General features: G+C 40.0%; 1 protein-coding gene across 2 annotated transcripts in view; it reads left to right on the top strand.

Moving 5' to 3' along the window:
* The window catches only part of LOC143774202 (uncharacterized), a 132,862-nt gene extending 120,601 nt beyond the window's left edge, over positions 1-12,261 (top strand). The window contains exons 15-17 of one of the 2 annotated variants that reach the window (XM_077261577.1): positions 1,231-1,372; positions 2,951-3,001; positions 11,812-12,261. In XM_077261577.1, the coding sequence (XP_077117692.1) occupies positions 1,231-1,372; positions 2,951-3,001; positions 11,812-12,113 (495 nt within the window). In that variant the 3' untranslated portion in view covers positions 12,114-12,261. The remainder of the gene's footprint in view (positions 1-1,230; positions 1,373-2,950; positions 3,002-11,811) is intronic. The other variant, XM_077261578.1, reaches the window with a different exon arrangement.
* Positions 12,262-27,886: the final 15,625 nt, after the last annotated feature.

The following is a 27,886-nucleotide window of genomic DNA, read 5'->3' as shown; positions in this document are numbered from 1 at the left end:
TTGGCAATTCTTCCTCAGAAGGGGTGCATGGGGAACCGAGTGGAATGGAGGCATTTTAATGGGAAATACTGAGAGATGTCACTGCTTGAGATTGAATAAGACACGCCGACACAACAGGAAGTGTGAGTCCATGTGGTGCTAGAACATAAGTCTGCATTGTTTCACACCTCAGCCATCCCACTATGCAGGGACGGAAGGAGTCACCCGGAAGTTGTGCCGGGGGCCATGGTTACTGACATGTGACTATTCTCTCGTCACAAGCTTCATTACCTGGGAGACACGCATGAGCCAGTGTCATGCAGGTCCGCCCTTTCTCCACCCACTTAACTCAGGTTGTGTCCTGAAGCAAAGTCCTTCTTATCCAGCTACGTATCACTGAGAGGTGTGTGTATATAGTTTAGGACTTCGTCAGTGTGAATACGTAGCATAATGAGGGCTGGCTTGAGTGTTAAGCTGCCTAGGACAATGTGCATGGCATGAAAAGGAGCTTGGACACAGTCACAGCCTCCTGAGAAGGATATAGTGAGGAATAGATGCGGGCCCACATCTATTGCTCTATCCTAAGCAGGGGGGTCATGTCAGTCCTATCAGTGTGTCCCAGGATCTGTGTTATGGGGGTGATTCCTGGACGTCATGCTGGTACAAGGTGAAGTACCCTGAGAGCGAAATCTCTACTGGTGTAAAGTGGGAAAATTATATGTAATTTAGATACACAGTGCTTGAGATATGGAAAACATAGTAAAATAAATATATATATATATATATATATATATGAAAAAGTGTATTTTCCAAAAAAACAGTATATGTGAAAATAATTTCGGTTTTGAAATCTGAGATTTTTGTTATAAATTTGCCCCACAAAATTTTGTTAAAATGTTCAAAACTAAACTGTTTATTACTAGTGATGAGCGAATAAACTCATTACTCAGGTTTCCTCGAGCACGCTCGGGTGGTCCCGAGTATTTGTGACTGCTCGGAGATGTAGTTTTCGTCGCCGCCTACTGCATGATTTGTGGCTGCTAGACAGCCTGAATACATGTGGGGATTCCCTAACAAACAGGCAATCCCCACATGAATTCAAGCTGTCTAGTAGCCGCAAATCATGCAGCTGCGTCGACATAAATTAAATCTCCGAGCACATCGAAATACTCTGAGAACACCCGAGCATGCTCGGGAAATCTCGAGTAACGAGTATTCTCGCTCATCACTATTTATTACTCTTTATTGCAGACATTGACGTTTGACAGTCGTCCTTCAAATATATATCCCTACACAGAAATTAAAATTAGGGGTGAGATGTACACGGAGGTGAATGTATCAGTACTTCTGGAGGATGATGATGACACAGTCTGGAGTTCTGTGGTGTCTGCAGGTAAAAGGAAACAACAAATGTGCTTAGGCTATGTGCATGCACCCATCCACTTGCAAACCTACCAATTCCTTTTGGTAAGATTGTTTCTTTTTCTGCGATGAGAAAATATGAGAGACCTGGAGCCGTTTGTAAAAGAAGAGTGGTCTAAAATTCCAGGTGAGAGGTGTAAGAAGCTTGCTGAAGCTTTTAGGAAGGGATTGATCAGTTATTTATTCCATAGGGTGTGCAATCAAATATTAAGTCGAAGGTGCCAACAATTTTGTTGGGCCCATTTTTGGGTTTTGTGTGGAATTGTCCAATTTGCCTTTTTTCTCTCTGCTAATTTTGTGCTGTTCCAATACACACAAAGGAAATAAACGTGTATAACAAAACGTGTGTAACTGCAATAATGTTCTGGGAGAAATACTTTATTTTATGGAGCAATTTCAAGGGTGCCAACACTCTCAGCCATGACTGTACATAGAGCCTCTGTCACAGCTGTAGACGATTACAAGTTTCAGTGGAGCCATTACTTACTCCCTGTCATCTTGATGGTTTTAATAGTCCAATGCATCATCCCGATGAAACTCCTTGGACCTGTTTCCAATTAATTTACCCATCTATGGATCCTACGGTATAGGTTTGCACAGATTGCCAATTGAGTAGTCCCCTGGTCAAACTGAGAAGCATATTGTGGGTATTGAAGCAATAGAGAGGAGGCCACAGTTGATGGCCTCCCGTCAATCCAATCATGATAGGCAACAAAGTGGTTAGCTCCTTGTAAGCTATTGAGCATTTTGGCCAACACAATGATTTAATTGGTGATAGACTGGCAGAGCTGTTCTTGAAGCGAGACAAATCACTGGTATATTTTCACTGCATTCGGGCAGCCATGTGAGAATACCCAAAACCCTCTAATACCTCAACCCCTTTTACCTGGCCAAGAGAAGCTGGTATGGACCTACATGAGAGATTTTGTGATGGGATGAGAGGACAATAGCCTACTGGCTTTTTCGTCGGATACAACATGGAGGCTAGCGTACCTTTGACCATGACAGAAAATGCGGTTGGAGGCATGAAGAAGATTAGTGACAGTACATAGGCCCTCAGGTACAGGCGAAACAGTTGAAAGTACAACCTCATTCTTTTTGTGAAGTGAACTCTGAGTAATGCTGCCACACTCCTCTGATAGTCGTTTATCTCCATGGAGAGCAAAAGGATTGGTTGTTGGAAAACCAAATTGTTGGATCCTTCTCCCCCTTTGACATCATCTGAGACTTGGGAGGCCCCAATACAGATTACATTGATCCCACCGATATCTGTGGGTTTGGCTGGCTTGAGTCGTGTCTGTATGGGGGCCTTTATGCACGGTGTTTTGTCGATTGAATTCTCATTTGCTTTTGAATAAAAAATATATCTTGCTGCCAAATCAGGCCTATATTTTCTCAAGAAACACAGAAGTCTCATAGCTGCAAGATTTTTCACTTGCATAATATCTTGCTATTGAATTGGTGCAATTATGTTCTTAATTTTTACTTCAATTAGTTTATTTTCTACCTTTCCTACATATATTTAAAAATGTTTTATTTTTTTTCTCAGAGGAAATGCTGATTTTGCCATCTGCTATATCAAGACTTACAATTCAGTCAGGTATGCAATGACTTTTATCTAGTGTCCTTCGACTTACCACCCAAGTATAGACATAACTTATACTCACCTCATCCCTCACCTGGCAATGCAGCAATCCTCTTGGTCCTCTACTGGCTCAGTTCTTCCCACATGCTACAGTCTTCTCATTTTATAGCCTTCTTCACTCATAGGTGCCTCTGGTGCTCACTAGATCTCAAGTGATGTAATTACATCAATCAGGCCTAGTCAGTTTTACAGGCTCCTAAGAGGAAAGACAGAAGAGAGACCCAGAGTCAGAAGAAGAAAGCAAACAAATGGAGGACCAAGCAGGAAGCTGGGACAACAAAACAGGCGCAGCAAGGTGAGTAAAATGTTTTTGTTTTCTTATTAAGCCTTCTGGACCTTAAAAAGAATCAAGCAAAATATTAGCCAGAAGTCCATCAATGTGCTTGATGTGTATTTGTTGCGCAAAATATTGGGTTCTGACCATTCACCATAAATAAATTCATTCTGTTAGGGCTGGCGGAATGCACCAAATAATTATAAAGATGGAATAAGGTGCGTTCGCAGCCCGAGGTCCATCGTGCAGAGATGATACCTGCTGCTAACTAATGATGTACCGCACTGGCGGACGCCGCTAACCACCCTAACTAGGGTCAGGAAAGTGCACTAATTGCGCAAGGCGCCGCACTGGCGGTCGCTGCTGGTTGATGCAGTAGTATTGTGCTCCTATGCTGGATAGCACTGTCTGGCACTAGATTGCTCCATCATTCGTGACCATTCAACATCACTAGGAAGGGGTATGATTAGGAACATTTACCAGAATAAGCATACATCCACACACACACGATATTAGGTTTATACTAGCTCATGGCCGTGCGGGACCTTCCTAATGGACCAATAGGAGCTGCTACAGGACCTGAGCATGTGACCCCTGACCTCCAATGAGAGGTCGTCCCTTGGGCATGCTCAGTAGAAGAAAAGCAGGACTTAGTCCCAGGGACGCCTCCTCGCCTCTGATCAGTACTGATTACGATGGTGGAGCCTGGAAGGACAGCAGTAACCAAGCGCACAGCATCTGCCTGAGCCAGATGCTGGGACCGACGTCTCTGCTGAGCAGGCTCTACTGCGGCTGGAGTAGAATGGGAGACCGCAGCGGAGATGTTTCGAAATTCCCCCTGTGCAGTGTCGGGAACTCGACCCCTAACACATTCTTCACTAACTTCTACCTTTTAACTGAAACCTCTACAAAACATAACTAAGCAGAATTCTAATTACTACAAGACTGTCAGCACTCTACCGGCCTTTCCAGCATATGTAGTTATATCCTGATATTATATTAAGGCCTCGGGACAACAATGACAGACAAGTCCATATGGAGTTCACAGTAGACCAGATTTACTTTAGTGTTTTGAATTGCTACAAGGTATTGAAGAATACATTCTAATTTTTTTATTGATAGTGGGAACTGTGTGTCTAGTCCTGAAATTCAAAATGGTCTCCTATCAGATCAAGTATAGCCAATGAAATCCAGGGAAAAAGGCTATGCATAAAAATGTCAACCAAACAAACTGTTAGGTGGCTTTCCAAAACAGAATGGAACTTTGCACTACAATTGATTGAGTAGTGACTAAAGTGAGGTGCTCTTGTTCATCACCATGGACTTCCACTACGTTTCACCAGATATCCAGTTTAAGGTCTTCGCAAAAGTTGTTGGTTTGCAGTGTGATGCATAAGCACTGAGTCACAGACGAGTATTCAGCAGCCAAAGTTCAAAACTGGAAAGTCAATAAGGGAAACAAATTTACTGGTCCACGTCAGAAATCAAGCCAAAGAAACAAACAGATGATGGCAAATCCAAAGAGACAGAGGCATAGTTCGGAAATCATTAACTGATGCTCATGGTCATTAGGCAATTTTTACTTTAACTCCTTACTTAACTTACTTTAACTTTACTTTTACTTCTCCCAATAAGTCAATTTTCACCTTCTTGACCAGGCCAAATTTTGTAATTCTGACCAGTGTCACTTTATGAGGTTATATCTCTGGAAAACTTAAATGGATCCCAGTGATTCTGAGACTGTTTTATCAAGACATATTGGACTTCATGATAGTAGTAACATTTGTTCAATATGACTCCTTTACTTGTGAATATATCACTAATTTGGCCAAAAATTAAAAAATGTTACAATTTTCAAACTTTAAATTCTTATGCCCTTATGTCACTTGAAATAGATCTGAATCATTTCTGAAACATCATTTTTTTTGTTTGAAAGTTAGAAGGGTTAAAAGTTTATCAACAATTTCTCATTTTTCAAGCAAAATTTACAAAACCATTTTTCTAGGGACCATATCACATTTGAAGTGACTTGGAGGGGCCTATATGACAGAAAATACCCAAAAGTTACATAATTCTTAAAACTGCACCCCTCAAAGTCCTAAAAACACATTTAAGAAGTTTATCAACCCTTCAGGTGCTTCACGCGAATTAATGGAATAAGGAAGGAAAAATGAACATTTTACTTTTTTTCACAAACTTTTTATTTTAATATGTGTAACTGGAGAAAATGCACGGTACAATTTGTTTTGCAATTTTTCCTGAATACGCTGATGCTCCATACAGGAAGGAAAAATACTGTTTGGGTGTTTGGAAGGGAAGGAGTGCCATTTGATTTTTTTTAATGCAAAATTTGCTCATTAGAAGATGCAAAGTCATGCTTGCAGAACCCCTGATGAACCTAATCAGTAGGAACACCCCACAAGTGACCCCATTTTGGAAACTAGCCTTTTCATGGTATGTGTCTATATGTGTTCTCAGCACCTTGAACCCCCAGGTCCTTCAGAGATGTTTATAGCATAGAGCCATGAAAATAAAAAGATCACATTTTCCCACAAAAATGTACTTTTCACCCCAAATTTTGCATTTTCACAAGTATAACAGGACAAAATGCACTGTACCATTTTTTGTGCAATTTCTCCTGAGTATGACAATGTCACATGTACAATCATAGAATGGTAGAGTTGGAAGGGACCTCCTGGGTCATCGTGTCCATCGCCCTGCTCAATGCAGGAGTCAATAAAACATCTCTGACAGATGTCTGTCCAGCCTCTGTTTGAAGACTTCCATTGCAGGAGAACTCACTACTTCTCGTGGCCGCCTGTTCCACTCATTGATCACCCTCACTGTCAAATAGTTTTTTCTAATATCTAATCTGTATCTCCTCCCATTCAGTTTCATCCCATTGCTTCTCATGTTTCCATGTGTAAATGAGAATAGTGATGATCCCTCTACACTGTGACAGCCCTTCAGATATTCGTAGACAGCTATTAAGTCTCCTCTCATTCTTCTTTTTTGCAATCTAAAAATTCACAAATGCTGTAACCGTTCCTCATAGGACATGGTTTGCAGACCGGTCACCATTCTGGTTGCTCTTCTTTAAACTTGCTCCAGTTTGTTCATGTCTGTTTTAAAATGTGGTGCCCAGAACTGGACACAGTATTCCAGATGAGGTCTGACCAAGGAAGAGTAGAGGGCAATAATGACTTCACGTGAGCTAGACTCTATGCTTCTCTTAATACATCCTAGAACTGTGTTTTCCTTTTTTGCTGCTGCATCACACTTTTGACTCATGTTCAGTCTGAGATCTATTACTACAGGTTTTTATTCACGTGCTGTTGCTTAGACCTATTCCTCCCATTCTGTATATGCTTATTTCATTTTTCGTACTCAGATGTAGTACTTGGCATTTCTTCCTGTTAAAAACCATTCTGTTAGTTGCTGCCCACCATTCAAATATGTTTAGATCTTTTTTTAATCCCCTCTCCTCTAGTATTAGCTATCCCTCCTAGTTTGTGTCATCATCAAATTTAATCAGTTTACCCTCAATTCCTTCATCTAAATCATTGATAAAGATGTTGAACAACTCAGGACCCAGGACAGAGCCCTGTGGCACCCCACGTGAGACATTCTTCCAACTGGATGTGCAGCCATTTGTGATCACTATTTGGGTTCAATCACTAAGCCAGTTATGAATCCACCTAACAGTTGTCTTGTCCATTCCATACTTAGTTATTTTTTCAATAAGGATGGTGTGAGATAGACAGTGTAAAATGCTTTGCAGAAGTCCAGATATACAATATCTACTGTGTTTCCCTGATCCACCCAGTCAGTGATTCTGTCATAGAAGGAAATTAAGTTAGTCTGACATGACATATTCGTTACAAACCCATGCTGACTGTGATCAATCACTTAATTCTCATCCAGGTACTTGCATGAATGTTTATTAATTTTTTTGCTGCTCTTTCCTGGTATAGAAGTCAGGTTCACCGGCCTATAGTTCCCTGGGTCCACCTTCTTCCCATTTTTGAAGATAGGAACAAAAATAGGACTTCTCCAGTCTTCTGGGACTTCTCCTGTAACAATAATTTTCAAAGATTTTGGAGAGCGGTTCAAAAATTTCTTCTGCTATCTCCTTCAGTACTCTGGGGTGTAATTCATCGGGACCTAGAGACTTGAATTAATTTATGTTAGCTAAGTGTCTCCTCACTATCTTTCTGTTTATAGATAACCTGGGTTCTTCTGTTCCTTTAATAGGACAGTGAAGATCAGTTGATGTTACATTTTCTTTCTGAGAGAAAACAGATGCAAAATCATCATTTTTTTACCACTTCACCATATTCATCCTGTAAAAATCCTATAGCATCGTTGACTTTTCTTTTACTTTTGACATATCCCCCAAATCCTTTTTTTATCGAACATCTCTTGCAAGCCTTAATTCTTTACCAGCTTTAGTAGTCTGATTCGTGCCCTGCAAGTTCTGCAGACAGCATTATATTCTTTAGATATGCCCCAACTCTTTCCATTTCATCAACCTTTCTTCCTTTTTAACTAGTGATTAAGTTCTGTGCGCATCCATCCTGATTTCCTTAAATGCTTCCTATTCTTCCCTCTTTAAAGGATTGTTAACGATTGTGCTTTGAGAGTCTAATTTTTTAAAATTTCCCATCATTAAGGATATCCAGCCATTGGATCTCTCCCATCCTTTTTCTGAATCCCTTAAAATCTACCTTTCTGAAATCCAACCTTAAAATCTGAGTCTTTCACAGGAATCCTCCTCTTGTGATCCAAAATTATGTTGTAGCATGGTCGCTGCCTCCTAGGGTCCCAGCCACCTTTACCTCCTCAACTATTTCCTCCTTGTTTATTAGGAATAGATCCAAAGTAGAAGTTCACTTTGTTCTCTCTTCTACTTTTTTAAAGATAAAATTGTCAGGTGGAGAGGATAAGAATTTGCTTGACTTGTTACTTATGCCTGAGAGAGATTCCTAACAAATGTCTGGATAGTTGAAATCTCCCATGACCACTATGTCATATTTTTTGGAGAACTTGGCTATTTGATGCATAAAGAGTTCATCCATATCTTTAGCTTGCACAGGCGACCTGTAGTAAATGCCTACTATGGTGTCCTTTCCATTCTTTCCTTGTATTTTTACCCAAACAGTTTCCACAGAGCTCCCAGTCTCTGAAGCTTGGATCTCTGTGCAGATATACGCATTTTTAACATATAATGCGACACCTCCTCCTCGTTTATCAAGTCTGTTTCTTGCAAATAAGTTGTATCCTTCTAGCCTTGTATTCCAATCATGTGTTATCCTCCCACCAAGTTGCAGTGATGCAAATGACATATATATTTTCCTGCTCCAATTCTCCTTGTTTGTTGCCCATGCTTTGTGCATTAGTATAGAAACATTTTAGTTTGTGATTGGTTTATTTTTCTCCAATATTTTTATTGATGTGGTGGTCTCTTAATTTTTCCAGAGCTGTATACACACACTACCTATCAGCAAATATTTACACACACGCACAGATACACACTCCATCTGAATAAAGCAGCACCCCATCCCCACCTCTGTAAAAACTAAACTTATTATTACATTTAATCAACATCACCGCGTCTGGAACAATCAGGTCTATAAAAGTGTCACACTAGTTAACCCCTTCAGTGAACGCCATAACAAAACAAAGCATAGTCTGCTACTTTTTGTTTATCATCATACCGCTTGGAAAAAGTGCTATAACACGCGCTCAAAAAGACGGATATAAATAAACATGGTACCACTGAAAACGCCATCTTGTCCCACAAAAATCAAGCCGTCATACAGCTCCATCAGCAGAAAGATAAAAAAAAAGTTATAGTTCTCAGAATAAAGAATAAAATAATTATTTTTTTCTATAAAAGTTTTTTTATTGTGTGAAAGCGACAAAGCATAAAAAAACAAATACAAATGTGGCTTCACTGTAATCGTACTGAACTGAAGAATATAACTGCTTTATCAATATTACCACGCGCAGATCGGAGAAAAAAAAAAACAAAGAAAAACAATTCCTGAATTGCTGGTTTTTGTTCATTCTGCCACCACAAAAATGTAAATAGAAAGCGATCAAAAAATGTCCTATGTCCAAAAATGGTACCAATAAAAAAAGTCAGCTTGTTCCACAAAAAGCAAGCCGTCACATGATTCTGTGGGCCGAAATATGGTAAAATTATAGCTCTCAAATTATGGCGATGCAAAGACTTCTTCTTACAAAAAAAGCATCTTTTAGTGTGCAACAGCATCCAAACATAAAAAAGGATATGTATCTGGTGTCACTGTAATTGCACCAACCCAAAGAATAACGTCACCTAATCACTTATACCGCACGAGCAACTGCATGAAAAAAAAAAAAACAATTCTTCACTTGCTGTGGATTTGCTCATTCTGCCTCCCAAAGATCGCAGTAAGGCTCGGCGCACATTTATCCTGCATCCTACACTGAAAGCTTACACCGGGTTGCCGTGTAAATATCTGAAATACGTGATTCAGACAGAACCACAAGCTGAAGATTCCCTATATTGAGTAAGATGGAATCACTGTGGATGCCATAGTACCTGTGATCCGGTGGTGTTTGTCTTTTTAGCCGTTCATAAAATTGCAGTTCTTAGTTTTCTGCACCTCTAAAAGGAAGGACAATGCTGAACAGAGGCCAGACGGAGTCCAGAGTAACTCTGCTCTCTCATTATAGTGAATGGATCCATTGGGGGTTTCATCTGTCACATAGCTCGGAGATGGAAATCCCAAAGTATGTGCTCCGCGTAGAGCACCGGACAACTGATCCCAAATGTTATGAAAAATATTCCCAATAAAAGCTTCAACTCAATCCACAAAGAAAGCAAGTCCCCACTCAAGTCCATCATCTGTTAACAAAAATATAGGGGGCTTCCATGTTACTGGTAGCACAAAGGCTCTGGAAAAGCAAAATGGCTCCTTGCCCCCAAAAAGAAATTCAGCGAATTCTGCGCTCCCAAATCCATATGCCTCCCTCCCTTCTGAGCCCCAGTGTGAATAAGCCACCTTTAGCGTTCACATTTGGCAGGGGTATAATTTCCTAAATGGTATCACTTGTGGGGGGTTTCCCCTGCTTAGACACATCAGGGGCCCCCAAAAGTGACATAGCATCCGTTCTCAATTCCAGCCAATTTTGTGTTCAAAAAGTCAAATCTTTGTCCTTCCCTAATGGGTCCTGCTGGTCGTCCAAACAGTTGTCTTCCTCCACACATGAGGTGTCGGCGTACTCAGGAGAATTTGCACAACAATTTTCGGGGTACATTTTCTCCTGCTACCTTTGCTAAAATAAAAAATTTGGTGCTAAAAGATTTTTGTGGAAAAAATAAGATTTTTAATTTTCATGGCTCTACGTTTCAAACTTCTGTGAAGCACATGGGGGTTCTAGGTGTTCACCAAACATCTACATAAGTCCTTTGAGGGGTCTAGTTTCCAAAATGGTGTCACTCGTGGGGGTTTCCTCTGTTTAGACACATCAGGAGCTCTCCAAACGCGACATGGCATCCGCTCTTGATTTCAGCCAATTTTACGTTCAAAACCTCAAGTGGCGCTCCTTTCCTTCCGAGCCCTGCTGTGCACCTAAAGAGTGGTGTTCTTCCAAACATGAGGTATCTGTATACTCAGGAGAAATTGCCAACTAATATTGTGGTTAATTTTCTCCTGAGACCCTTGAGAAAATAAAAAAAATTGTGTCCAAAGTAAAATTTGTGTGAAAAAAAGTTACATGTTGATTTTTTCCTTCCACATTGCTTCAATTCCTGTGAAGCACCTGAAGAGTTAATGAACTTCTTCTTCTATTATTTTTACAATGTTTTTATTTTTTTATTTGTTTATATTTTACTTAGTCCCTTTATGGGACTTTCATAACTTTGATCACTGTTATAATGCATTGCAATGCATTATAACTGTCCCTCTACCTGCCTTCTAAATGCTGTGATTGATATCCATGGCAGCATTTAGTGGGTTAAACTGCTGGGAGCAGTGCAGCACCACTCCTGTCAGTCGCGTGCACAGCTCTTGTTCTCACAAAATCATCCGGACACAAAATCTATTCGTCCAAGATAGGGCGGTCCTTTCAACCCGAACATATGGATATGTCTGTTGTCATGAAGGGGTTAAGGAGAGTTCTAGAAATGGCCTGTCAGCTGTAGCTAGTTTTTAACATTTCCTATGACCATTCTTTAAGAATAATTATCTTTGGTGAGTGGCGCCATTTCTTTGTTACACGCTTGAATTTACCGTTTGTATCTTTATTAGCTAATCATCACTGTTAAAGATGGAGCTGAGACTGATGGAGATGTTTCTAGGATACATGGACTTATTCGAGGTGCCAGCAGGGCCAGTTCAGTTTTTGCTTAACTTTTACAGTTAGGATATATTACAGAATAAATCTGATTAAATGTACACATAATAATTAGTGTTTTGATAAAATGATCTTTCCACTGCAGAAGCCTCTGGACCTTCCCGACATCCCAACGACCACTTTTTGGATTATCATCGTAGAGATCTGATCCTCATGATTAACATGGTGAACCCCGTTTTAGATGATCTTCGCTCACAAAAACTATTAATTTTTGAGCAATATAACATTGTGCGAAGCCAACCCACCACCCAGGAGAAGATGAGACAGCTCTATGACTATATTAGTTACTGGGGCGATGATGATAAGGATAAGGTCTACAGGGCTCTGGAAACACATAACCCTGGCATTATCAAGAGGTTAAAAAGAAGTGTTTCTGCTGACTATTGAAGAACTGGCTTATATGCATGGTGTAATTTCATCTGACATAATATGATGTATTTCATTCCAAATGGGAACAAAATCACAAACCACAAAAACTCAAACGAGGAGAAAATAGAACCCTAAAAATGCTAGAATCGAATGTTGTAGGATCTGTAAGCCAATTATTCTGATGGTCAATTTCTCATTAACAGGGTTGTCCACTTAATCTAGGTGTGTTACTAGGTGTGTTGGGGACATAATTTTGTAACTTACTTAGATTGCAGGTTACATAGTTACATAGTTATTAAGGTTGAAGGAAGACTGTAAGTCCATCTAGTTCAACCCATAGCCTAACCTAACATGCCCTAACATGTTGATCCAGGGGAAGGCAAAAAAACCCTATGTGGTAAGAGTAAGCTCCACCATGGGGAAAAAAATTCCTTCCCGACTCCACATACGGCAATCAGACTAGTTCCCTGGATCAACGCCTTATCAAGGAATCTAGTGTATATACCCTGTAACATTATACTTTTCCAGAAAGGTATCCAGTCCCCTCTTAAATTTAATTAATGACTCACTCATTACAACATCATACGGCAGAGAGTTCCATAGTCTCACTGCTCTTACAGTAAAGAATCCGCGTCTGTTATTATGCTTAAACCTTCTTTCCTCCAGACGTAGAGGATGCCCCCTTGTCCCTGTCTCAGGTTCTTCTCCTTCCTCACAGACTTCAAGGTTCTCCTGTCCACAAAATGTCTGCTGATAGAGGAGCACATCATCAGACTTGTCTTTTCAAATATAAACACATATTTCCCCTGTAAATTGTTTTTCAATTGGATAAAGCTAAATGACAAGTCTGGTCATGCACCACCATCAGCATCGGCAGAAGAGCCGTACAGTCTGTGAGGAAGCAGGAGAACCTGAAATGCTTAGATATTAACCATTACCTTATATTAAATGATGTCCTTGACACACTTGTAAAATAAAGATGAAAATTGAAAACCCCTTATTTGTTCATTAGGTGTATTTAGAGCACATAAAATATTAGCTGTAAGCAGTAAGATGGTAAAGAACCCAAGAACATAAGTCATCAGGTGTAGGTCTGGAGCATATATTACACATATATATATATATATATATATATATATATATATATATATATATATATATATATATATATATATATATATATATATATATATATATATATATATATATATGGTACGGAAAGTATTCAGACCCCTTTTAATTTTACACTCTTTGTTTCATTGCAGCCATTTGGTGAATGCAAAACAGTTCATTTTTTTCAATAATGTTCACTCTGCACATCATCTTGACTGAAAAAAACAGAAATGTAGAACTTTTGGCATATTTATTAAAAAAGAAAAACTGAAATATTACTTGGTCATAAGTATCCAGAGCCTTTGCTCAGACACTCCTATTTAAGTCACATGCTACCATTTCCTTGTGATCCTCCTTGAGATGGTTCTACTCCATCATTGGAGTCCAGCTGTGTTTAATTAAACTGATTGGACTTGATTCGGAGAGGCGCACACCTGTCTATATAAGACCTCACAGCTCACAGTGCATGTCAGACCAAATGAGAATCATGAGGCCAAAGGAACTGGCCAAGGAGCTCAGAGACAGAATTGTGGCAAGGCACAGATCTGGCCAAGGTTGCAACACAATTTCTGCAGTACTCAAGGTTCTTAAGAGCACAGTGGCCTCCATAATCATTAAATGGAAGACGTTTGGGACCACCAGAAGTGTTCCTAGACCTGGCCGTCCAGCCAAATTGAGCAATCGTGGGAGAAGAGCCTTGGTGAGAGAGGTAAAGAAGAACCACAATATCACTGTGGCTGAGCTGCAGTAGGGAGATGAGAGAAAGTTCCACAAAGTCAACTAGCAATATTTTGAACTTTTGACTTTCAGGCTCAATATCTCACCATCCACTACTGCTTTGATCGTGTGACTGCCATCAATTTATAGACAATCATATTGGCTATGTTATAAATAAATTTGACTTGCAGCTATTTAACTTATGATTAGTTATGCAGATTCTTGTCCTGTCACTGCATTGTTACTGTTTTGCTCCTGGTGGTGGAAAAATATTTTTCTTCCAGAATACTACAAATTACAACCTGTCCTCACATTCTCTAATAGGTCAGTGTATTATTAGGTTGATTCCCAAGTGAAATGTTATCGAATTGAGGACCAGCCATGAAGTTGATTTTCCAAGAAAAGAGAAACAACATCATTAAGCTCATCAATAATGGTCTCTTGGCCAAGAAAATTGGCAAATTGCATCATGTAAATGCCATGACATTTGGAAGGGAAGAATTTGAAATGAAGTCTGTCCATCCATTCAGAAGCCAAATAGTAAAATATCAGAGTCAACACGTCGGCTCATCAGACGGTCTATCAGTTCTGGCGTTACAAACACGGCAGTGGAGGTGGCTCATATGCTTCGTGCAACACACATTGCACAAGTCTGAAATGGTGGCATGAAAAAAGAGGAAGAAGCTTCAACTTCAATATCGTCATAAAAAGCATTGGTTCAAGTTTGCAGACAAGTACTAAAAGTGGACATTTAAAGATTTAAAATGGGTGATTTGGTGCGATTACACAAAAGTCAATAGACTATGCTCTGATAGGTGCAAATGGGTCTGAAAGAAACAAGGGAAAAAGGGGCTGAAGGTTTGAGAAATTGATGAAAATGTTAAGTTTGGTAAAGGAAACCTGATGATATGGGGTTGTTTCCGGGATTGATGGTGTTCTCAATGCTGAGCTATATGTGAGTATCTACAATATGAGTTACTTCATACACTCAAATACTATGGGTATGAAGAGGATGACCTAGTGCTCCAACATGACAACAACACAAAGCATACATGGAGATTGGTGGAAGAAATTGTTCAATGACAATGCAGTAGAAGTGCTGGAATGGCCCGCACAGTCCCCAGACCTCAATCCAATCAAACATTTGTGGGTAAAATTGAAGAAAAAATGCATACAGTTAAAAACAGAAGTTTACATACACTGTACAAAAAGACACATCTGCATGTTTTTCTCAATATCTGACCTGAAATCAGAATAAACCTTTCCCGTTTAAGGTCAATTAGGGTTACCATAATTATTAATATTTGCCAATTGCAAGAATAATGAGAGAGAATGTTTTAAGACATTTTTATTACTTGCTGCAAAGCCAAAAGTTTACATACATTTCATTAGTATTTGGTACCATTGCCCTTAAACTGAATGACTTGGGTCAAACCTTTGGGATCTCCTTCTACAAGCTTCTCACAATAATTGGTCGGACTTTGGACCCATTCTTCCTGACAAACTTGTGTAACTGATCCAGGTTTGTAAGTCGCTTTGCTCACACCGGCCTTTTCACCTTTACCCATAAATTTTCAGTAGTATTGAGATCAGGACTTTGAGATGGCCTCTCCAAAACATTATCTTTGTTATTCTTAAGTCGCTTTGATACCATTTTGGCAGTATTCATCTGGTCATTGTCCGTTTTGAAGACCCATTTCCACCTAATATTTAACTTCCTGGCTGATGTATTTAGTTCTTGCTTCAGTATTGTCACATAATCTTCTTTTCTCATGAAGCCATCTATTTTGTGACGTGCAACAGTCCCTCCTGCAGCAAAACAACCCCACAACATGATGCTGCCTCCCCCATGTTTCACAGTTGGGATGGTGTTCTTAGGCTTCCAAGCTTCTCCCTTTTTCCTCCAAACATAACGATGGTCATTACGCCCCAACAATAAAATTTTAGTCTCATCAGACCATAAGACATGTCTTCAAAAATTAAGGTTTTTGTTCCTGTGTGCATTTGCAAACATTATTCTGGCTTTTTTATGTTTCTTTTGGAGTAAATGCTTCTTCCTGGCAGAGTGTATTTTCAGCCCATGTTGATACAGTACTCGTTTCACTGTGGATATTGACACAATCTTACCAGCTTCTGCCATCATCTTCATAAGGTCTTGCTTTTGTTTTGGGTTGATATGAACATGTCGGACTAAAGAACATTTATCTCTGGGACACAGAACTTGTCTCCTTCCTAAGCGGTATGATGGCTGGACATTCCCATCTTGTTTGAACTTACGTATAATTGTTTGCACAGATGAACGAGACACCTTCAGGTATCTTGAAATTCTGAAAAAGGATGAGCCAGAGTTGTGCAAGTCCACAGTTCTCTTCCTGATATCTTGGCTGATTTCTTGAGACTTTCCCATGATGCTACAGAAAGTAACAGTGTGTTTCAGGTGTGCGTTAAAATAAATCCACAGGTGTGTCTCTAATCAACTCAGATGTTGCCTAAGAACCTATCAAAGCTTGCAAACACATGACACCATCATATGGGCAGTCCAGAATTGTTCAAAGGCATAGTAATCTTAATGTATGTAAACTTTTGACTTTGCAGTAAGTAAAAAAATGCCTTAAAATATTCTCACTCTCTCATTATTCTGGCATTTGGCAAATATGAATAATTATGGTAATCCTAATTGACCTAAAACGGGAAAGTTTTATTCTGAGTTCATGTCAGATATTGAGAAAAACATGCAGATGCCTTTTTATGTAGTGTATGGAAACTTCTAGTTTCAGCTGTACATGCCCAAATGAGTTCATTAGTATACACCAACTTTGGATGCATGTAGAAGAGACCTGAGATCAAATTTCGGTCGACACATGTTTGAACCTGATCGAGAACAGCCAAGAAGGACTAAGGCAGTGTTGAAAGCCAAAGGTGGATTTACAAAATACATAATAAAAATTTAAAATTGAGATCTTTAGGAAGAAAATAGTAACAATGCAGTGACATAACAAGAATCTGCATAACTAATCATATGCTAAATAGTCAAATGTAAGCATGAGATATCCAAGGTGATTGTCTATAAAATGATGGCAGTGTCAAGTTAAAATCAGAGGTAGATAATGAGATATGGAGCATGGAAGTCAAAAGGTCAAAACATTGTTACCCTTTTGCCCTTCACTGTATATAGATACAGCGGGGGAAATAATATTGATCATCCCATCAATTTTCATCATCAAGTAAAGATATATCTAAATATTTTATTGACATGAAATTCTCAACCGGATGTCGGTAAGAATCCACACAGGCAGAGATATCAAACCATAGCTGTCCATATATTAGGTTTTATGTAACAATGAGAAATGACACAAGGAAAAAGTATTGAATATGCATACTGAATAGTAATTAATACTTCATACACAAGTCTTTGTTGGTGATGACAGCTACAAGATGCTTCCTGTATGGAGAAACTAGTTGCAGGCATTTCTCAGGTCTGATCTTGTCCCATTCTTCCACACAAACACTCTTCTTCCTGAAGCTTCCACGGCTCCTTCTATGAACTCCGATCTTTAGTTCCTTCCATACATTTTCTATTCAATTCAAGTAAGGTGATTGGCTGGTCCATTCTAGCAGCTTAATTTTCTTTCTCTGAAATCAGTTGAGAGTTCCCTTGGCTGTAAGTTTGGGATCATTGTCTTGCTGATATGTCCACCCTTGTTTCATCTTCATCATCCTGGTAGATTGCAGCAGATTTCTATGAAGAATATCTGAGTATATTTGCCCAGTCATTCTTATTTCAATTATATGAAGTTTGATAGTACCAAATGCTAATAAAACAGCACAGCACTACGATGTTCCAATGAAGCTTCACTGATGGTATAATGTTTCTGGGGTGATATGTAGTGCTTTTGACCTCCAAACATGGTGTTTATTATGGCATCCAAAGAGTTCAATTTTGGTCTCATCTGACCAGACTGTATTCTCCCAGTATTTCACAGAGTTGTCTAAATGTTGTTGAGCAAAATGTAAATGCAATTGAACATGATTTTTGTTCAGCAATGGAGTCTTGTGTGGTGAATGTGCATAAGGGCCATGGAGGTTGAGTGCATTACTTATATTTTTCTTTGAAACAATTGTACCTGATGATTCCAGGGCTTATAGTAGTTCTGCACAGGTGGTCCTTGGCTCTTGGACAGCTTTTCTGATAAGTATATTCACTCCCCTGTCTGAAATCTTGTGAGGAGCATCTGGTCATTGCCAGTTTATGGTGAAATTATGTTCTTCCCACTTTTAGATTATGGCCCTAACAGTGCTCGCTGGATCCTTCAGTAGTTTAGAAATTCTTCTGTAACCAATTCCATCAGTATGTTTTGAAACAATAAGGTTGCAGAAGGCTTGACACAGCTTATTGGTTTTATCCATCATGAGATTTTTCTTATGTGGAACATTGGTAATGAGACAACTTTTTATAGGCCATCAGTTGAACCAGCTGATATTATTTGTGACTAAGTGGCAGGATTGCTTTCTAATTACTGATAGATATCAGATGGTGACACTTTCCTGGGCTTTTTGCTCCTCTTTGTTCATGTGTTTAATACTATTTTCTTGTGTTATTTCTTGTGTTGTTACGAAATCTGGTTAGAATTTTATGTCAAAAGCATCTTTAGAAATAGATTTACATAAGAAAATTGGTGACGTGTTCAATACTTATTTCACCCACTATAGTCTGTACAAAGCTCCACAGTCCCTAAAATGGCTTCTGGTGGTGGAGCATGTGAGCAGAACTGTCCATCTCTCTCCTCCAATAGAAAAGCAGTTTACTTATATGATGTTTTCTATTGGAGGAGACTGGTGGACAGGTCTGGTTACATGCCCCTCCACCAGTAGCTATTGTGCAGTCTTTGAGGAAAGCTCTACTAACGAGAGCAGGAGGAGAACCTGTCCTACCTGTAAAATAGTAAGTGCCACTAAATCATGTCCCAACACATGTGTTAAAATAAAGATAATGTGGCTGACCTGTGAACTCATTCTGCAGCCAGCAACAGACAGTGTACTTTCTTATGCATTGTTAGTGAGTCCGAAGAGTATCAAATAATAAAAACACATTTGGTGTCACAGAATCTGTCCGGTAATGCACAGTTGGTGCTAAGGAAATCTCAGCATCTGCCTCTTTTTAGTTAATATTCTTCACAATTCAATCATATTCCCTGTGATTATTATAAACACTCTTTTATATATAAATGCACAATATATTATGTTTCTACTTTATCTCTATTTTTGTTAATTATTAAACTACTAATTTTTTAAAAAAATTCAATTAAAATTCAGATATGTCCTTTGCAGATATTTATTTATTTTGTATTTTTTTATTATATGAAAACTTAATAAAAACCATTTGAAATTGACTTTTGTGTATTATTGTTTGCAAATTCAGCTTGGTTGGCAATCCCAAAGCAGTGGTCCCCAAGTCGCCGCAGTCCATCTTTAGCCTGATTGTCTCAGGACGCAGCATTAAATCAGCAGAGGTGATCGGCATTAACAAATAACGGTGGATGATATATACAGGGGAGAAAATAAGTACCGTATTTTTCGCTGTATAAGATGCTCCAGATTATAAGACGCACCCCAAATTTTGAGGAGAAAAATAGAATTTTTTTTTAATAGAATGGTGGTGCTTCTTATAATCCATGCATCTTATTGCTTACCGTTACGGGGGGTGGTGGCTGTGGTGAAGCGGGGTCCCAGGGACGCTGCTGGAGGAGGCAGGAGTGGGGTGATGCTGCAGGCCTCAGGCCGGAATGAAGGGGTGTCCGGCAGTGCTGCTGGTGTCTGGCGCTGCTGCCCGGTGCTTTACGGGTGTCTCCGGTGCCTGGCTGCACTGCGTGGGTGTCCGGTGGTCCTGCTGCGGATGTCCGGCGCTCCTGCTGCGGGTGTCCGGCGCTGTTGCCCGCTGCTCTGCTGGTGTCTCTGTTGCTGTGGGTGCCTGGACGGTGCTGCTGCAGCGGTCTCCATTGCTGCCGGGGCTCTGCCGACATTTTGTTAAAGGCCAGAGCCCCGGCAGTCTCATGATCTTGGGAGATGAGATTTCAGCGCTGAAATCTCATCTCCCGAGATCTCGGTGCAAATACCACATTTTTTTCTGAGGTTCTCCTGTAAACTAGCCAGTAAAGGCTAACCAAACAGCTGTGAGCTTATATTAATAGCCTGGGAAACTTTATGGCTATTGACTCCTTCCCAGAATATTTACATCAGCTATCAGCTTTCCATCTGCTGGTTATGAAAATTATGCGGGACCCAACGCAATTTTTAAACAGATATTGTATTTCACCCAGATTTCTGACAGTTGCTGTTTTGTTATAGCATATATAGGTTAATTATGTTAATGCTCCTACATAGGCTGGTGACTGTGTGTGTGCGTGTGTCTTTATTTAACTCTTTATGTACCGTTTTATTAATGAAGGTATCTGGCTGACATGTTCATTACTAAACCTCGAACTTCATATTACATATATAAAGCAAAACTTCATTCTCCTCCCTGTAGTGCCGCGGTAGCACACTTATGCAGTGACCCACACAAAGTTCACAAAACTCCTTTAATGTGTTTCTTCACAGCATTAAATGTCCCTAATCACACAAGTTCATCTAATCGCAGTGCATAGTATGTGTCCATTTCACCACACTACATGCTACATGGCATTTATCCATTTACAGTCACTAAACACGCTGGCCTTCTCTTTGACCCGTAGCCGTGGGCGACTGCACCACCATGTCAGTGTATCTTACAACCGTACACAGTCCTTGATATCCTCCTGTTTGCAGTCATTACACATGCCAATCCTCCTTCGATAACAGCATGTTCTACCTCCGTTTCACCTTCGGGCACAAGACAGTCCACCTCCGAGACCAGTTACCATAGATGGCAGCACCGCTGTGTACGCTGTGGGTGCCTGGCCTATTCGATCCACTCTTTCTCTTCACACAAAGCTCTGCAGATCCTCTACTCTGCCCTCTCACCTACACCAAAACTGACTCTGGCCCTGAAACACCTTAACCCTTTACAGCAGGACTTTTAACAAAGAATCCTGTGGCCTTCAGCCTGAAATTACATGGACTGCACGACTAACATCCTGCAGTCTGTTTCACAACACAACATTCCAGAGCAGGTTTCCCCTACATATGCCTTGGACACTAGCATGTTCAAAGCAAATTCAGAAAAGAAGATGCGGCTCTCATCCAATTGCAGTGAAGTAAATGTCCTTTTTTATTCACCATCCAACGGTTACAGACATTTTACTCGAAGGTGGCAGGTGTGCATGAGGGTGCGGGGGGAGGATAAGTGGATGAGGAGGACTTAGAGTCTTTAAAGAAATTTCTCAATTCAAAGATGACCCTGTTTTTCAAAAAGAATGGGAGCACATTCATCTACAATGCTCTCAAAATTTACTTCAGCTGGTCGTAACACAGAATGAGAAAAATACGAAATTTTATGTGAACAACTTGAGAAATCTAAAATAGAACTGTCCTCTCGAATCACAGAGATCCAGAATAAAACCTTTTTGAAAAAACTGGAGAAGAAATTAATTTTGATTCAAATAGAAACCAAACAAAAGAAAAAATAAAAATTTCTGAGAGATAAGAATGTTTTTGAAATGGGTCATATTTTTACGTGAAGCAAAAATAAAAAACAAACATTTTTTAAAAACCGGACTTTTTTAAAACAATAAAAAAGCTGAAATCTTATAAAGATGGGTGGGTCATGGACTCAGAATCCAGCGCGTCAGAGGAACGGGATATTGCTACAACTGCTAAAAGATCAGCAGCCTCTTTAGGAGTAAAACCCGACGGGGGGGGGGGCGAAAATACAAACATAAGGAAAAACGCAAACAGGTTTTGTGGATGAAATAGAACCACCCAGCAATGACATTCAAATCTTGAACTTGTCTAAGAAAACATTAACAGCAGATCAGATCTCAGTACTATCAAGAAGACTGAACTTTTGCATACCAGATAATTTTGATCTAACCAAATTTAAAATTGACTTTTTTAAAAGTGTGAGAAAAATTCACCTCCATAAACATTTTGCAAATATTAAAAATAAAACCTTAGATGGTAGTGCCACCTCTGCTATCGATAGTCCAGTTTCCATAGGAACTCTGGGATTCATGGCTTATCCACTGACAGATATAAAAGACATTGAAGACACGATGATGCTGGCAAATCTTAGTGATAATGATACTGCTGTAGAAACATCTTTAAATGTGTATATAAATGTTAACATCAGTGATCCCAGTACTGAACCGTTTAAAGGGGGGGTCGTTCCAACTATATGCCGCCAATATCACCAGGCAATGTTATAGACCTATTTCATGACTTAGTGGTAAATGATGTTGAGGCTGTATTATACAGGTCTCCTAACAGAAATTTGTCAAAAAATGAGCATAGGGCACTTCGAGAAATGCAAAAATGGGACGATATAGTTTTTAGAAAGGCGGACAAAGGAGGAAACTTGGTATTACTTGATGTAAATTATTATATGGAAGAAGCTTTGTCACAATTGAATGACCTTAATACCTATTTACCGCTAGATAGCAATCCTACCGGAAAATATAAGGAAAAATTGAGAAGATTGCTAAACAAAATATGGGTACTCTAACAAAGGGAAGGGCAGAGAAGTTACTGCCTGAATGTCCCAACATTCCACATTGGTATAGCATACCCAAAATACATAAATCTATCACTAAGCCCCCAGGGCGTCCCATCATATCTGGGATAGATTCACTAACAGAGCCCTTGTCCCAGTGCTTAGATTGGCTACTGAAACCATTATTATTGCGAATACCCTGTTTTATAAAAGATTCAGGGGATTTTTTAGTGGCCTTGAAAGAAATTGACTGGCAGACTATTTTTTCATTAGCATCTATTGATGTTGTCAACTTATATACTAGAATTCCACAAAAGAAGGGTATAGAGGCTATACAGAAAATTCTAACAAATTCGGATAAAGATTCTGATTGTATTTTCTTCATTCTGGAAGGATTAGAATTTGTGTTATCCCATAATGCGTTCTATTTCATCGATAGATGGTACTTACAAGAAAACTGGGACCGCAATGGGTACGCCGTTTGCATGTGTATTTGCAAATTTGTTCCTTGCAGATTTTGAGAAAAAATATATAACGGACATCACAAACCCCTTTTTGAAACACATGCGGATGTATTTAAGATTTGTCGATGACATGTTCATCATTTGGGATGGTTCCAAACAGGAATTTGATCATTTTGTAGCTCATCTGAATGATGTGAATACCGAGAATATGCAGTTTACTTCCTGTTTCGGACAAGATAGTTTGGAATTTCTGGACGTGAAATTGGACAACATAGATGGTAGAATTAATACTTGAGTGCATAGAAAATCCACAGCAACCAATAAAATGCTGCATTATGATAGCGCACATCCAATACATTCTAAAAATAGTATACCCTATAGTCAAATGGTAAGACTTCGAAAAATTAATAACAATGAGGATATCTATCGAAAGCAAATAGCAGAATTGAAGACACGCTTCCTAAATAGAGGATATCCTTTACCTCTATTAAGAAAAGCTGAGAGTCATGCGCAAAATCTGTCACAAATGGATGTTATGCAAAATCGTAAAAAGAAAAAATGGAAAAAACAATATTCTAATGAAACTGTGGTCAGAAATTTATATTTAGTTTTAAACATAGTCCAATGGACCGGGAGATCTATACAGCTATTCGAAAAAATTGGCATGTGTTACAAAACTATAAGGACTTATCAAACGTAAGTATTAATTGTCCGCAGTTCGCATGTAAACGAACAAAAAATGTGACTGATTTGTTGGTACATAATCACCGCTTACCAGAGGAAAAAACAACTGGCTAAAAAAACCTTCTCCCCAAGGAAACTTTAAATGTGGACACTGCAATTTTTGCAATTTGCATACAGAAGAAAAACTTCTGCATATTGGTCCAGTTAAACATAGGGTACGTGATTTCATCTCGTGTAAGAGTAAGTTTGTCGAGTACATAATATTCTGTCCATGTTTATTTTATTATATTGGGAAAACTATTCATCCAATGGCCACAAGATTCCGGGAGCATTACAACTCCATAACCTCAGCAAAGGTTCACTAAGATTAATCAAACATATGCAGGAGAAGCATAGTTCTAATCCTGAACTATTACGCTTCGCTGGCCTTGAGATAGTTACATTTCCTGCTCAGGGAGGTAACCATAATAAAATACTCTTACAAAATGAAGCTAGGTGGATAATTAGAGCAAATGCTCAAGGTCCAATCGGATTAAATGACAGGTTGGACCTCGCAGTTTTTCTATAAACATACTATTTCTACAAACCCTGTACATTTCAATCTACAATTATGATGTGGTGATGTTTTTAATCTATTGTAAAATGTGAATTGCACGAATTTTAATAATTTTTTGATATATGCGATAGTCTGTATTCCCTATAAAGGACATTACATCATTGTTAATTGTTCACCTGGACCCGTAGAAGCGCTACACGTGCGAAACGGCTGTCGTCCACTTCTCCCTCCTCGCACCCTCATGCACACCTGCCGCCTTCGAGTAAAATGTCTGTAACCATTGGATGGTGAATAAAAAAAGGACATTTACTTCACTGCAACTGGGTGAGTGCCGCATCTGCTTTTCTGAATTTGCTTTGCTATACCGATTGTTATATGATGCAGAGCACCAGCTTCCCAGCAGCAGAAAACCATTTTTAAAGCTCAATACGGATCTAACTCTATATTACTTGAATTAGCCAGACACCTGGTGCCATTCATTCTCTTTATTTTTCTATGTGGAGGATTAATCGAATAGCATTTTCAAAATGAACACTTAATTTTATTATTTCTAGTCTGCATTGCAGCCATCGCTACATCCGTGACTGCCATGCACTCCTATGACCTTCATACACCTCTGTGCACAACCTGGGGAGCACACACAGTGACCACTACCAGTGATGTCGGTCACTGCTTCACCATTGCAATCACAGCTACATCTGTGACTGCAATGCCCCCTCATGGCCTCACTATGCCTCCGTGCACATCCTGAGGAGAACAAATATCAACTCCTACATGTGACACCAGTCACAGCCTCACACCCCCAGTGGGGGTAGGCTTTGTTGTCCTTTCTCATTCTCGTGTCCTCTATCAGAGGCCTGGTAGTTTGAGGGTTAGACATAGGATCTTAGTTGTTCCCAGCATTGCGCTTTTCTGGGCAGAGAGCTCAGATGTTGCTCCTGGTATCTTTTGTAGCCATTCTTCCAAGTTAGGAGTCACTGCTCCAAGTGATCCTATCACTACTGGAATCACTGTTGCCTTCACCTTCCACATCTTCTCCAGTTCTCCTTTGAACTGGTATTTCTCCAGCTTCTCATATTTCTTCTTTCTAATGTTGCTGTCACTTGGCACTGCCACATCTATTATCATTTTCTGTCTTCTGATCCTTGTCTACTATCACAATGTCTGGTTGGTTCGACAACACCTGCTTATCCATCTGGATATTGAAGTCCCACAGGATTTTAGCTCTTTCATTCTCCACCACTTTTTCTGGGGTGTCCTGTTGTGAATTTACTTTTTGGCTCCCTCTAGTGGCTACTAGTGATTTGACTCTGGATATGTCAGTCATTCCTTTTATGCTCACCTGGGTCGTTAGGTCAGGGGTGTTGCTATATAAGCTCCCTGGACCTTCAGTTCAATGCCTGGCAACGTTGATATCAGAGCTAATCTGTAGTGATCTTGTCTACTGATCCTGGTTCCTGCTTGATTAAGTTAAGTCTGCTTTTTTGCTTTTTACAATTCGTTTTTGTTTGCATTTTCTGTCCAGCTTGTATATAATCTGTATCCTGACCTTGCTGGAAGCTCTAGGGCGGCTGGTGTTCTCCCCCCGGGCCGTTAGACGGTTCGGGGGTTCTTGAATCTCCAGCGTGGATTTTTTGATAGGGTTTTTGTTGACCATATAAGTTATCTTACTATATTCTGCTATTAGTAAGTGGGCCTCTCTGTGCTAAACCTAGTTCATCTCTGTGTTTGTCATTTCCTCTTACCTCACCGTTATTATTTGTGGGGGGCTTGTATCCTACTTTTGGGGTCTTTTCTCTGGAGGCAAGAGAGGTCTTTGTTTTCCTCTTCTAGGGGTCGTTAGCTCTCCGGCTGGCGCGAGACATCTAGCGACCAACGTAGGCATGTTCCCCGGCTACTTCTAGGGTTGGCGTTAGGAGTAGATATATGGTCAACCCAGTTACCACTGCCCTATGAGCTGGATTTTTGTACTTTGCAGACTTGCTGATATCTCTGAGACCCTCGCCATTGGGGTCATAACAGTTTGCCAGGCCAGTATTAAATGTTAAATGCATTGCAGAAGTGGGATTATAAGAAAGAAAGCTCTGAGTTTTTTTTTCTCTCTCTCATTTTTTTTTCTTTTCCCCTTTACCTTTGAGTGGCTTGTGATTGCTGCAGACATGAATGTCCAGACCTTGATTACAAGTGTGGACCAGCTTGCTGCTCGTGTGCAGGGCATACAAGATTATGTTTTCAGAAGTCCTATGTCAGAACCTAAGATACCGATTCCTGAACTGTTTTCCGGAGATCGATTTAAGTTTAGAAATTTCAGGAATAATTGTAAATTGTTTTTGTCCCTGAGACCCTGTTCCTCTGGAGACTCCGCTCAGCAAGTGAAAATTGTTATTTATTTTTTACGGGGCGACCCTCAGGATTGGGCTTTCTCGCTGGCGCCAGGAGATCCGGCATTGGCTGATATTGATGCGTTTTTTCTGGCGCTCGGTTTGCTTTATGAGGAACCCAATCTTGAGATTCAGGCAGAAAAAGCCTTGCTGGCTATGTCTCAGGGCCAGGACGAGGCTGAGGTGTATTGCCAAAAATTTCGGAAATGGTCCGTGCTGACCCAGTGGAACGAGTGTGCATTGGCTGCAAATTTTAGAAATGGCCTTTCTGAAGCCATTAAGAATGTGATGGTGGGTTTTCCCATTCCCACAGGTCTGAATGATTCCATGGCCCTGGCTATTCAAATTGACCGGCGGTTGCGGGAGCGCAAAACCGCAAATTCCCTCATGGTGTTATCTGAACAGGCACCTGATTTAATGCAATGTGATAGAATCCTGGCTAGAAATGAGCGGAAAATTCATAGACGCCAGAATGGCTTGTGTTACTACTGTGGTGATTCTGCACATGTTATCTCAGCATGCTCTAAGCGCCTTACTAAGGTTGTTAGTCCTGTCGCTATTGGTAATTTGCAACCTAAGTTCATTCTATCTGTAACTTTGATTTGCTCACTGTCATCGTATCCTGTCATGGCGTTTGTAGATTCAGGTGCTGCCCTGAGTCTTATGGATCTGTCATTTGCCAAGCGCTGCGGTTTTGTTCTTGAGCCATTAGAAAATCCTATCCCTCTTAGGGGTATTGACGCTGCGCCATTGGCAGAAAATAAACCGCAGTTTTGGACACAGGTTACCATGTGCATGACTCCTGAACATCAGGAGGTGATACGTTTTCTTGTTCTGCATAAAATGCATGATTTGGTTGTTTTGGGGTTGCCATGGTTACAGACCCATAATCCAGTCTTAGACTGGAAGGCAATGTCAGTGTCAAGTTGGGGCTGTCATGGAATTCATGGAGATTCCCTGCCCGTGTCTATTGCTACTTCTACGCCTTCGGAAGTTCCGGCGTATTTGTCTGATTATCAGGATGTCTTCAGCGAGTCTAGGTCAAGTGCATTGCCTCCTCATAGGGAATGTGACTGTGCAATAGATTTGATTCCAGGCAGTAAGTTTCCTAAGGGAAGACTGTTTAATCTGTCGGTACCTGAACATACCGCGATGCGTTCATATATCAAGGATTCTCTGGAGAAGGGGCATATCCGTCCTTCTTCTTCCCCTCTTGGTGCGGGATTCTTTTTTGTGGCTAAAAAAGACGG

This window comes from Ranitomeya variabilis, chromosome 5, assembly GCF_051348905.1.
Source record: "Ranitomeya variabilis isolate aRanVar5 chromosome 5, aRanVar5.hap1, whole genome shotgun sequence".
NCBI lineage: Eukaryota > Metazoa > Chordata > Amphibia > Anura > Dendrobatidae > Ranitomeya > Ranitomeya variabilis.
This window is presented reverse-complemented; position numbering and strand designations above follow the sequence as displayed.